General features: G+C 47.7%; 1 protein-coding gene across 1 annotated transcript; it reads left to right on the top strand.

Moving 5' to 3' along the window:
• Nucleotides 1-26: 26 nt before the first annotated feature.
• GHRH (growth hormone releasing hormone) lies at nucleotides 27-7713 on the top strand. Its single transcript, XM_025191298.1, has 5 exons — nucleotides 27-2526; nucleotides 5475-5606; nucleotides 6161-6265; nucleotides 6915-7049; nucleotides 7445-7713. Exons 1-5 carry the CDS (start codon nucleotides 2444-2446, stop codon nucleotides 7512-7514), a joined length of 525 nt encoding a protein of 174 aa, XP_025047083.1. The 5' UTR covers nucleotides 27-2443; the 3' UTR covers nucleotides 7515-7713.
• Nucleotides 7714-13315: the final 5602 nt, after the last annotated feature.

The raw sequence follows: 13315 nt of genomic DNA, 5'->3' as shown, positions 1-13315 counted from the left end.
GAAAGAGCAGAAGAATGGAGAAGAGGAAAAAGGGAAAACCAGGAGGCAACAATAGATAAAGGAATCAGGAGGGTGGAAGCTTCATGAAATTCTTGGTAGGGAAAAATCAACCATTTCAGAAGGGATCTAAACCCAGTTTTAGATGGATCTAAAACTGACTAAAACTCATCTCAGGACAACTCCAGTGCAGAATGGAGCCAGCTTCGGAAGAAAGTTGAGAACAGGCAATAGAGCATAGGAAATCTTACCGAGGGGAAACGGGGAAGGAAGGGGGATAGGAAAGGGAGTGATAGTGGGCTCTCTCTCTGTTTACATCAGTGCTACCTCAACACTAGCCCACTCTTCTGTTCTGATGGCTGTTTGGTATTTTCCCCAGCCTGCGGGGCTGTGACCTGCCAGCACTGCCTTGGGGTTCAGGAGCTCACCTGCAGCTCTTTATCCAAAGCTGATGGACATGATTAGGAACCCATCACTGAGGTACCCGGGGGGCACATCCATCCCCAGCAATTAGCATTTTAAACCTAAAACCATATGCCTTGTAGCCTTGCCCCAAAGGGGCCTCGCGTAAGGATGGTTTATAAAGAGGCATAGTTCTTAGGGCAGATTCCCCTCCACCACTGACCAAGAGTCAGCGCTGCTCTCAAGTCAGACAAGCCACTTCCCAGCTAGAACAGGTGAAGATGCTGCCAATGGCCGGCCCAGACTGCAGGCTTCAAATATGAGCAGTCGCATGCTAGGAAGCAAGACACCAGACCAAGGACACACTGGTGGCAACTGGTGCTATCCCATCAGTCACTGGCTGGACATACAGCCCTGGAAGCTGGGTGAGATTTTGCCATTCATTTACTGGAGGTGAAATCAGAGTCACCCCTGGGATATTTTACAATTCCTTTTGCCCCTAACAACCTCCTTCTCCTAGCTCTGTAAACTGAAGTGCTTTTTCCCTGATATAATCCACCAAGCAGAGGGGCTCTTGTCTGTCCAGACCCACCTGAATCTGTCGCTGTGTTGTTTGGTTTCAGTGCCAAGCACCTTGGCGCAGGGACAGCGTTTGTACAGTGCCATATGCTCGATGGCACTCCATCAACACCAACAACAGCAGCAATACCCCGTCAGTGGAGATGGGCAAACCTGCCTGTTCTTGTCAGATACGGCAGTACAGACCTGCTGGGACTGGATCATATTAACACAAGTCTCTGCTGACTCTGAGCTACCCCTTCTCTCATCTCCAAGGTCCTTTTGTACCAAATGCTTCATTTTCACCTCCCATTCATGTTATTTGCAAGGGAAGTTAGTTGCTTCTTCCATCTTTGCCAGCCTCCTGCCATTTTAATTCCTTCTGTCACTGAAAAGATGCCCTCATGCATATAGCCCAGGGCTTGAAGACCTGGGTGCTCTCCCTGATTTTGCAAGATTCTTGTATAATTTTGCAGAAGTCATCAGCTGGGACAATACAGGTGCTGCAAGTTGTTGTGGGGCAGTGCAGAGGAGGCTGAGGGGAGCTCTAGGTAATGCTGTACCTGGGTTGGTAAAATACACATTGCACTGTGAAGCTGCACTGGTCAGTGCAGAGAAGGGAATGGGCCCGTCTCACTCCCACTGCAGCCTGCTCCTGCCTCATCTGTCACCCCATCTGGTCCTACTTGCCACTTTCCCAATTTTTTCTGTTGGGAACAGTCCCGTTCCCCAGAGCCAATATCCTCCCTGTCCTTTGTCAGAGCTTTCTTCATTCTCAGCTACTCCATTTTGACAATCCCACCTTGCTCTCAGCTGCCTTGCCCCCAGAGATCTGTGGCAGTGAAACTGAAAGCTCTTTGGGCTGCAGGTGCTAATCCCCTAAGCAGGGCTCTGGCTGTGATCACACCTCAACAAAGGGCATTTATTTGGGATTTTACCAAATGAGGGGGACAGAGGCCATCCAGTGCCCAGGGGAGCCCTTGTCTGGTGTCTCAACATATACATTCTGAAAGTCAGCTCGCTCACAGACAAGGATGCAAGGATTCAGGGGCTGCATGTGTAACACCCCTGGCATTCCCCAGAAAAGGACCCATGAAGTTGGAAGATGGTCACTGAAGCAGGGGAGGCACCCAGCTGCAGGGTGCAGGTATCGGGTAGGAGGTCTGGGAAGCAATAAATAAAGACGTACATGAGAAGCACTGTGCAATGCCAGGGTATTTCCGTGCAAGGCTGCTGCTGCGTTCTGGGTAGTGCATGTTAAGTAACATCATTCTGGTGTGTACAGGGACTTGTTTCTGTACTATTGGTGCCTACGATCCAGAGAGGATGGATCTAAAACTGACCAAGCAGAGAAAGATGTGGCTAAGAGTCCTTCTGCATAGTCAGGAAGCCTTCTCCCAGCTCCCTGACAGGAGGGCAGGAGTCCGTCTCTGCATTCCCATCACTGGCTCACACTACTCTCTTTCAGGTTGCTCCAGAAGGGTGAATGATGCTGGACAAGGCCATCCTCCTCCTATTCCTCCACTTAGTCATGTGCTCCATCTCTTCTCCTCTCTATCCAGCTCTCAGGTACGCTCTGGTCTCCTCGATTTTCTGCCTACCCTGGATATTTTCCTCATAGCTTCACATCTGGGCATGCAGGGTGCATCTATCCAGCCTCCTGGGTTAGCCTGAGGGCATCACTGAGATGTAAGCCCCCGACCCGCTACTATGCATCTGGGTGTGCACATTAGGCCATAGAGAGGACTCCGGCGCATGGAGTGGGGAAGGGGAGTGGAGTACAGTGCTCTGGAGCACACTCACCCCACTCCGAACTACTCAGGTCTGCTGCAAGTTGTAGCCTGGTCACATACATATAGGCAAGATGTGGCACACTCACATGGGGCACAGACACATCTGTAGTGGGGCCATCACTTTTCAGGCTTCCCTCCACTGCTCTGACAAGATATTACAGTGCCAGCTGGTAGCAACCGTGATGCTATGTCAACCTCCCCTAAGTGCTATCAGTGCATTTCAGTCCTAACAGGAAATGCCCTCTGCCCCAAACACCATCAATTAATCTCAGCCCTGCTTGGGAGCACCCTCTGCTATTTCAGTCCAGGGACCCATACTACCCCTCTGGACCCAGAGTGTCCCCTGCCATTTTTGCCTTGATCCCTGCCCCAGATCTATAGCTCTGCCAGCTCACCCTAGCCCTAACCCACATCCCCTCATGCTCCTTCAGTCTGGACTGCCTCCCACACAGAACTGTCACGTCACCTCTGTCCTGACCTGCAGCCCCTCCCCACCATTCCAGCTTGCAGCAGCTTCTGCCTAGACACTGCAGGTTGTGCCAAATCATCTTTTTTAAAAAAATATCATTTTCTGCTTCAGTGAGGACGAGCTTTTCCTCCTCCTCATCCCTCTGGCTGGGAGGAAAGCTCACGATGCTGTCGCTTCTCCGCAAGCAGCTGTTTATCTCCTTGGTTATCTCATGATATTCTCCTGTTTTAGTCTAGATCTTCTGCTCACGCTAGGTGCATGGCTATTGATGGAGCCTGACCGGGCCCCCATGCCAGCATTTGTCAGCCCACACAACTGCCTAGCTGGGCTGGTGGGTGCAGTTAGGATGGGGTGTAGCTGCTTGCAATAGTGCACTGTCCTTGCCGCTATTATTAATGTATCCCAGTCTGACATAAAGGCAAGTACATTAGGCAGCTGAGGGGAAGGTCAGATTCAAACAAAGGGCACTTTAAGGTATTCCTGGAGATAAGGACTGGTGATAACTGGGCCAGCAGCTTGTATATTCACACAGCAGGTTCGAGCACAAGCTAGCTTAGTCATGTGCCTTGTAGCAGCCTCAGCTAGCCCTGTTGGTGATGGTGGGGAGGTCAGGCTCCATGGTCCAGCCAGTTCTCTCCAATATGACCAAAGGGAGATGATTCTGAGGACAGTCATTAGAGGGCTTAGATACCACAGGGTTTGGTGCAGTACAGAAATGCAGATGGATTCACAGAGAAGTAATATCCATCCATCCACCCCCCACACGTGGGCTGAGTTACCATCATATAGCAATAACTTGGTTGCTGCCAAACTGGGCAGGGTTTGAATGAGTGGCCTACAGCAGACTGGCTCTCGTAGCTTGATAGCAATTCTCCAAAACCTCTACTCCAGCCTCTGGCAACACAGCACACAAAAAACGTTAACAGGACAGTTAAGTTTGCATGGTCAAGCACTCTAAAGTTAGCTCATGCCAGAAGTTAGGTTGCTGGGGCAATCTTAATTTAGCTCTCATGGGCCTGTCCATTGGAATGAATGCTTGTCTCTGGTCTAAGGCCCATTTAATTACTTGTGCAGAGTGAGACTGTTCCAGCAGGGGAGACTGACTCGATATCTCAGCAAGAGGGCACTCACCTGGGATGCAGAGTTGTCTGTGTCAGGCAGAGTGAGGAGCTGAGCCTGGGCCATCCAGATCCTAGAGTGCTCCCAGCCCTGGGATGTTGGCTGTGCTGTGCTAGGGCTCCCTTATCCTGACCAGAAAATCCATCACAGACTGGAGAAAACTTTCCTGTCAAAACTGCTGACAAATTCCCAGCCCCTGCTCCAATGCATGGAAAAAGCAAAGGGTTTTTTCAGTGATCTCCTTACTAAGATATCAACCAAATCCCCCTCCCTTCTCTCACACGTTCTGGACCATTATGCCTACAACACCACTCCAACCAGACCAAAGCATGGAGGCACTTGAGCATCTCAAAAATGAAGGTCTCAAAAAAGGTTTTCTTCAGCAAGGATAAAACCAAATGCATCTCCCTCAAACTTCTATTTTGGGTAGGGCTGAACCCCTTTGACTGGAATTAAAAAAAAAATTAGCTTCAGGCAGACATCTACCATACAAAATTTCAGCCAAGTTATAAGCAATGGAAAGCAAGGTCTTGTCACTGCAAGTGTCAGACAATCTTAATGAGCAGTGCCACAAGTTCTGGCCAGGATTCAGTAGAGAATACAAATTCTCCTCCTTTGCATATTCTATTATTGGTTCCTTGCATTAAAGTGAAGGCTGTAGGCACTCTGGTGTATGAACTGAAGAGTTCGCACCCAGCCTCTTGTCTGAATTTCTCTGTCACCTTCACAAATTGGTGAATGCACAATGCTGGGTGCAGCTGGAATCTGAGGCCACCAAATTCACCCCACTGCAGGGAAAATCCTTTAGCTTAGCTTTTCCTTTCTGACATAGTGAAAACCAGATCACTCATATTTGTCCTGGGTATATTGGCAGCTCATAGAAAAGAGACATCTGGGACCTGATGTCTAGTGCAGTGGTGACATCCAGGCAGTTGCTAACATGTGGAGTAAAGCAATGGGCAAGGCCTGTGCATTACCCATGAGACAGGGAAGAATAGAGGATAAGACACAGAGATTAAATCAGCAAGTGCCGTTTGAGGGGGCTGGTGGTTCTCTCCGTCAAGCATCTCAGTGGTACAGAGAAGGTGAGCAGGGCTGCAGTTTAAACATGCTCAGTGCTGCGTTGGCTTTTACAGATACAACCCAGGGCCCATTGCTGGCAAGATGGTGAGCTTTCAGCTCCGGGACAGCGGCCCAATGCAGAGCCACAACCTCTCTGCTGAAGAGCAGGAAGAGGAGAGTTTTCTTACTGATCCTGCTGAAAAAAGGTGGGTGCCTCACTCTCAAGCCCCAGCTCACAATGGAAAGAGCCCCGGTTAAATTCTTCCTGCAGCGAAGCCCAAACAGAAACAGCAAGAGGACTCAGGAGCCAAGGGATGTTTTGTAGAAAAAGCTCATTTCCAGGGCTGGCCACAAATTTTCCAGTCAACATTTCAGCAAGTGGCTTCCCTCAGCTGGTAGCAATGAGCCAGGGCCCCTCCATTCACCCTCCCTAACATCCATTCTCCCTCCAACCTCTCCCCACTCAAGTTTTGCAATCCTTTTACCATGTTGTGTTCTGCTGTATGGATGCTGATTGGGCTGGTAGTATTTTTCCCGCTGTCTCCTTATCATGCATTTTTACATCAAGAGCAATACATTTTCTGACCTAGCAGTGCCCAGACCTTGGGGAGATTGTGTAATGGGCACTTGCCCCTCCAGGAGGTCAGATCTCAGCAGCACTTGAGTCAGGTGCTCTGCAGCACTTCTCAAAAGTCCTCTTTTCCTGAAAGGTCAACTTTCCAAGAGAGATTTACAGTTCTCTTGTGTGTCCCCTCTGCAGGATGCAGCGACACGCAGATGCCATATTCACTGACAACTACCGGAAATTCCTGGGGCAAATCTCTGCCCGCAAGTTCTTACAGACCATTATAGGCAAGCGGCTGGGGTAAGCCAACCTTTGCTGCTCCCCTGGGTAAGTGGGTTGGGCATTGGGCAGCCTCTTCTGTAAAACAGCTTTCCTTCCGGGCCCAGTGGAACCATCCCCTCCTAGCCAGGTTCTCAACTCAGTTCTCACTCCTCCATCAGTCCCCCAGCTTGCTTTGTCTTGTGGGAGTCCTGCATCTCCATTTTGTAGGATTTCTGCCATCACAGTTCTTCTCCCTGGGCATGCTATTTAACCTCTGCCTTCCCAGCCTTTCAACGACAGACTTCTCCTAGATCTCTGCTACCATGTTCGTAACCAACTAGAACCTTTGTGGAAAGCCAAGTAATTGATATCACTCACTGGGGCGGAAATAACATAGCTAGTTCCCACACTACTTTGGAACAGGAGGAAAACAGCATCCACTTTGCTGCTCCCACGGCTTGGACAACATCCAGCGCTGGTAAACCAGACGGAAGACATTTTACAACTGCAGCTCAGCAACGATGTCCCTCTGGGACATCCCTGTTCTTACCCAAGAGCCTGGAAGACCCTGAATCAACCTCTCTTATCAGAACCCCCTTGCACCACAGATCTCTTCTCCTTACAGAAAGTAGTTGAAAGACCTGCTTGTGGAACTAACTGCCCATTTCTGTTTCCTTCTTCCCTGAAGCAGTGAAGGCAGCTCAGGGGAAGGGGTGCACGAATTCTTGACCAGGCGCCAGTCTGACAGTATCTTGATGGACAGCCGCTATCACCAGCAGATGGTATTAAGGAATTTCTTGGGAGCCATTCTACAGAATCAAAGGTAAGTAGAGAACTCTACCTGGGAATGAAGGCCTCTATGATCCTAACCTCATTGCAGGCTTCAGGAGCTTTGGCTCTATACTTCAGTGGGAGCAGGAAAAGCTTTTTTGTTCCTGTTGGCTTATGAAGGTGGGACCATGTGGCTATGTCCAATCCTTCAAGTATGCTGAAGATGAAAGCAAAGTTCCTACCTACCAGGCAGCAAAGCTCACATCTTCCCCACCAGGGACAAGCCCATCATAGCTACATGACTGGGAGCTTGCCCAGAGCCTGCCAGCAGCAGATGAAGTACTAAAGCCACCCCCTGTGGATTTTTCTTTGTTCTTCAATTCTCTTGAGAGAAACGTGGGTGGGGGAATATATATTATGCCCTTCCCATCCTCTCCTGTTATGCAGGCCTCAGGATGCCACCAGTGATCAGCTAGATGACTTTACCAGCACCTTGGCCAAGCTCATGAAACTGTAAATAACTCACCCCACACCCCATCTGGTTCTGGTGAGTATGGGTCTCCAGCTGCTGAGCTTTGGGCAGTGCTCCATACTGAAGATCAGTTTCTGTACAAACCAGTGGTGTTCCAGCCTTTGTCTCAGCCCAAAACAACTCCTGAATTCTATGGGAGTGAAGAGCTCAAAGCTCCCTCTCAAAAGTCAGGTCACTTACTGAGGCATCTAAAAGTCAATTTGAAGACTGTTTTTTGTTTGGAAAGGTCAGCCATGCAGACAGACACTGACTTTAAACAATGCCTTTGTAAGCAGAGATCAGAGAGCTGCAGGGCACCAAGTGGCCTCTCAGGGAGCATACCACTGAACGCTAGGTCCCAAGTCTCCACTTTTGCAGGGCAGGGTCCTAAGACTCCACAGCTCTGAGACAGGGCCCTACATTCAAGCACTGCCTTTTTTACGGTGGTTCCTTCAACAAGTCCAAAAAGCTTGACGCCTGTTAGGGGGCTGGGGAAATGCTTGGAAGCCAGGCAACCAGATGTTGGTTGAAACACAGTCCAGCTTTTTCTAAGCAGGCCAATCAACTAAAATAAAATGTTTAGGATCCTTGGGTTAGAATGGAGAAGTAAAGCTTGCACTGTGCTGTTCGCAGAACCTACTCAGAGCAAGCAGGAATCTCTCCCCCCGTCCTGCTGTCACATTGCATCTGCATCCCTTGGCCTGCAGTTGTTAGAGGCTGATGTTCAGTTGATCTGCCTATGTGCTCCAAAAGTAACTTCATTTAATGCAAAAGTTCTCAATAGGTCAACAGGACACCAACCCAGACACACCTATTGACCAACTCTCTTATTCCCTAGTTCAGGGAAGAAGTCAACTCTGCCAATCCAAAGAAGGCACTATAGAGAAGTGAGAAAATAAAGTCTCTCAAACTCACCTGGGTCCAGATGCCAGTTCTTTGCCTGTTTAGAGCCAATCAACCAGCTTGGCTTGGTTTACTTTTAAAGTTTAAGTTCCTCACTGCACAGCTCTGGAGTTTTGTTCCTTAGGGAACTGATTACACACAATGTTCTTCACATTTCCTTTAATTTAAGCTAAGTTACAGCACCCAGCTATAACCCTCCACTTTTAGCAAAAGGAAGCCCCCTGGGCTTTGTTTTTCCCCATATGAGGTTCTGGCTTCAGAGCTATTTCTTACAGTGGGTCCTTCAATTAATTTAAAAAGGAATTCTTCATCTACTGATGAAGTCTTATCTCTGGGGCAACCAGCAGATGTTCACAGCAATCCAGGACAGCCTTTCAAAACAAGCCAGCATATATTAGTTAGTATTGAGGTCCTTAGAATAAATTGGAGAAGCAAGTTTTATAGCATGTTCACATAGACAGCACAACCTGCTGCCCTGGCCTCAAGACACCCAGGGTATTCTCTCACTTCATTGGCAGCAGAGTTCTCATCAGCACCCTTCTTCTCTTAAAACAGCGTACCAAAACCTGAAACGCAATTCTGCTTCTCTTGGCTGGCAATTAGTGTCTGAGAAATTATCTTCTATAGTATTTCCAGTAGAAGGCCAACATATGGTGGCAACTGGGTAGTTCTGTCCTACTAACCCAGACATGCCTACCTGACCAACCCATACCTCTTATTCCTGTGTCCCCAAGAAGTTCTAATAGACTAACATACAAAAGAAAGTGGGGGGCAAAAGTCACTTTATAGAATTACAGTGTCCCACATTTTTACACAACGAAATTAAATAAGCCAGAAGTGTGTAATCACCCGGAAAAGCATCACACTTCTTTATCCTCCTTACCCTTCTTGCTTCACTTTGATTTTGATTTATTTATGTCCACTTGCTGCCAAGTGATGACAGCTAAGTAGAGCCTCTGGTTAATGTAATGAACATCTGCTATGTTTTTGCTCTTAAACAGCTGCCTTATAATGGTTTTTTTCCTTCTCCCTTCTGCACAGAATAATTCAGAGATCGTGGACTTAACTGTACAGTAAACAACTCACAGACCAGAAGAAAAAACTCCTCGACCTGAACAGCTGTAAAATTCATGCATATGCTTCTTGGAACCCATGGATGCTCTTCATTAAAGGACTAGGATTTCAATTAACATGCTTTGGTTAATTTGAAGGTCCTTGTAAAGTAACAACCCTTTTACCTCACCCCTGTGACTGTACTTGAGCAAACAGGCATTTTACTTTTATTTGCTGCTGCTCTGCATAGGGCTTATCTATCCTATACCTGACTAGGCCACAGCAGAATCTGTGTTGCTATTACCTATAACCTAACAGTTTTTAATCAAATGCTACAGAAAACATCTGCTTGCTGTTCAGATTGAGAGTTTAACTCAATAAATATTCAGGCAATCCCAAATTATGTTTTGGTATCCAAATCAATTTATCCGTATGTACTGATTTGATACCTCCCTCTGACTGATGCTGTTCGAAGTGGAGAGGGGATAAGCATTGTATGCCTGTATCTTACAAGTTTTCTTTAGGGGAAGAAAAGGTCCCAAGCATTTACAGTCTACTAGAAACCACACTGGGGCCTCAGGCCCGACTTTTTTATCCAGTCAGGCCTACCCATACAGATCACTTGCAGCAGGACTGAACCCACTAGCAGGTACTAAGGCTCAGTAGCCTAACCTTGTGTTGTTGAAACAGAAGAGGAGAGGATTGGCTTGCTTGCTTTAAATGAGACTGGTACAACAGGGGTGGGAACTTCCCATTATACTGATACGCTGTTTCAGTCATTTAACAGAGGACTACTAACTAAATTTAGGGCCTTGTCTAGATCCCTCTTTAACTGCTCTTTAGAAGGACAAACACTTCATTGTCCTCCCTCAATGACCTTACCTACCCAGGAAGAACATTATTCTGCTTCCAGTTCCAATCTCCTGATTCTCCAACAACTGCACATGTAACAATTACGCCTTCAGGATGAACTGTAAATAATTTCAGGGTGGGTCTAACTTTCCGATCATTGCAGCAGAAATAAAAGTTGTTCTGAACAAACTTGTCCAACAGCAGGGCCAGATTCTTCTTGGTCTCTTGAGACGTGTGCCCATTTCTCTCCCAAGAACTCCTGTATCATTAAGCATTAAGGAAGCAGCATTTGACGGCTGGATTCTGCAGGGGCTAATTCTAACAGCAGTGCTAACACACAGGTATAGGTTACAGAAAGAGAATGCGAGGATGCCTGCACCTGCCAACTCTAGCCAGGGGTAGATGCAGGCACAAGTTTGCACATGAATATTTGCAGGATAAGACCTTTGAAAATATCCCCCCCCTTTCATTTCCCATTAGATGGTCAACTTGATCAATGTGAAGCACAGTCCAGCTGTTTTTTCTGAGGATGGTAAAAAAGAAGACAGGCCTACTGTGCATCTGAAAATACATCCTTAGGCCTCAACTTAGCTTCTAGATTTGTGGTAAAAAAATGTTCTTCTTGCAACTAACTGCAGCCAGAGTCAGCTGGGAGAAGAGCTGACAGTTAAAATGCCTAGCCTACTTGCATGTGGGTAGATGAAGTCTATCCTTTTGCTCCTACCTACAGATGTAAAAATACGGATGCAACTAAAGATGCAAGTTTCAAGGGCTACCTAAAAACACCCCCCAAGGACTACAACTCCCTATGTATTCCATTAAAGTCAATCAAGGGTACTATAGAAAGTCACTCCAGATTTCCTTTAGCCATCTCATGTTAGGCTAATACAGTGACTCTCAGGTCCTCTGCTCAACAACTGGAATGACAGGTAAGAACCTGAAGGGTCCACAGGGCCAGAGGAGAGATCTGAAGTGTTGAAGCACGGCACTCTCTCTGGCACACAATTTTTACATAAATCTCAAATTATGCATTAAAGGTTAAAATCCTCCCCACACTTCTAAAATGCTATGTTTTACAAAGAAAACTTGGGATAAAGGAGCTAAAATACCCGTGAGAAGCTATAACTGAGTGTCAATTGCTGGCACATCATTATTACCTGGTTTGTAGAGTGCCTTGCACAGGGGGTCTCTATTCTTTGTTGACTTTTAAAGCATCACTGTACAAATACTATCTATAATAGCACCCAAGTGGCAAAAGGCCTCTAACCTTGGCCTTTCGATGCATCGAGCAGGGGTGGGCAATTATTTTGACTGGAGGGCCACTTAATGAGTTCTGGTGAGCTGTCAAGGGCTGCCCGGGTAGCTCCACCCCTTGACAGGTGCCCCACCCCCTGGTTGCCATTTTAAGACTGGAAGTCCCACCCTTAATCCCTGACCTTTACCACCAGAAGGCCTTCACTTTGCTCCAGATACACTCCTTTTGGGAGAAGAGGGTTGCCATCTTGAAACTGGAAAAAACCCCCAAATCATTTACTTAAAAAAACAAAACAAAACCAAAACCAAAAAAACTTGTACTATATGTTAATTTTTTTTAAAATTATATTTAAAAAAATCTTTTTGTCCCGATTTATGTGCGTTTGCATAGTGTATCTAGAGGTGATTGCATTACAGTTCAAAATACTGTCTTAGTCTTGTATATTGTGTGTGGGGGATAAGAGGGTATATGTGTGGGGGGGGGGTTAGGGAGTGTGTGCTTATGTGTGGTTGGGTGTGAATATGGTGGATGGGGTGTATGTGGTTGGGGTGGGGGCTGTGGGAGTGTGCAAGTGTGTTGGGGGTATGGTGGTGTGTGTGTGTGGGGGGAATTCCTCAGAGTCCCTGGAGTGCACGAGTCCCTGGAGCTGCATGTGGTGGCAGTAAGTGGGGCCAGCCTCACCCCAGCTCCATAGCACTCCTGCCCAAGTCCCTGGCCACACATGGTGGCAGCAAGCAGGGCCAGCTCCACCCAGCCCCATAGTGCACAGCTCCTGCAGTGTGCAGGGCCAGCCTAGCCTGACCCCATAGCACAGAGCTCCCCACATTTCCACCCCTTTTCCCCCCCAGTGGGAGTCCCTGGTCCAGTGGGGCCATACCTGAATTCCCACCCTCGCAGGCAGCGAGCCTGGGAACAGCCTCAGGGCGACTAGGCACAAGCTCTGCCAGGGCAGAGGCTTCTTGTCTCCAGTGTCCCCTGGCTTGGGGCTGGGGCAGGCCAGGCCAGGCCAGGCCGGGGTGGTTGCTTAGCAACCAGAGCTGCACCTCCTGCAGGGACAAGTCGGCTTGTAGGGGCAGCAAGGGCCAGGGCTTATGGAGGGGCCCCACGGGCTGGATGGAATTGCTTGGCGGGCTGCATCTGGCCTGCAAGTTGTATTTTGTCTGCCCCTGGCATAGAAGCTGAACAGCAAGGCTCAGGAGCGGCTAACCTAAACGACTTAGTGCTTGCCTAGTTTATATTGTAAGGAGGCAAGGATTTTTGCTGGTGATGTCATTTACAGGATCAAGCAAATTCAGCACACAGTTTGTCATGTTTGGCAAAAAAAAATATATATATATGCAGATGGAAAACCAAGGAGTTACTCTTTAAGTAGGAAGATCTGTACTAGGGGATGGAGAAGGAATAAAACTAGGCTAGAAAGGTACTCTGGAGACTTTTAATCGGAACATCCCCTATAAGAGTGTAAATGAAACTGCCTGCGGCCCTTGACCCCAAACTGCTCTTAAAGGGGAGCACTGCCCATTAAAGCCTTCATACTTCAGTACCATGGACAGCTTCTCGCATGGTGCAGGCACAGCAGCCTGCGCTTCAGGCTGGTCTAAAACAGGCGGTGTAAGAAAGGCTCATAGATAATGCAGGCAATTATTTACGTTGTGAAACAGCATCTATCCATTTGCCAAATTTCAATGATTTTAATATACAAAGCCACCAGCTGAGCTGATTTCAGTGCGCATTAAGAAGGGAA

This window comes from Alligator sinensis, unplaced genomic scaffold (genome assembly GCF_000455745.1).
Source record: "Alligator sinensis unplaced genomic scaffold, ASM45574v1 scaffold76_1, whole genome shotgun sequence".
Classification (NCBI taxonomy): domain Eukaryota; kingdom Metazoa; phylum Chordata; order Crocodylia; family Alligatoridae; genus Alligator; species Alligator sinensis.
Note: the sequence above shows the minus strand (reverse complement) of the source record. Positions and strands in the feature narration are given on the sequence as shown.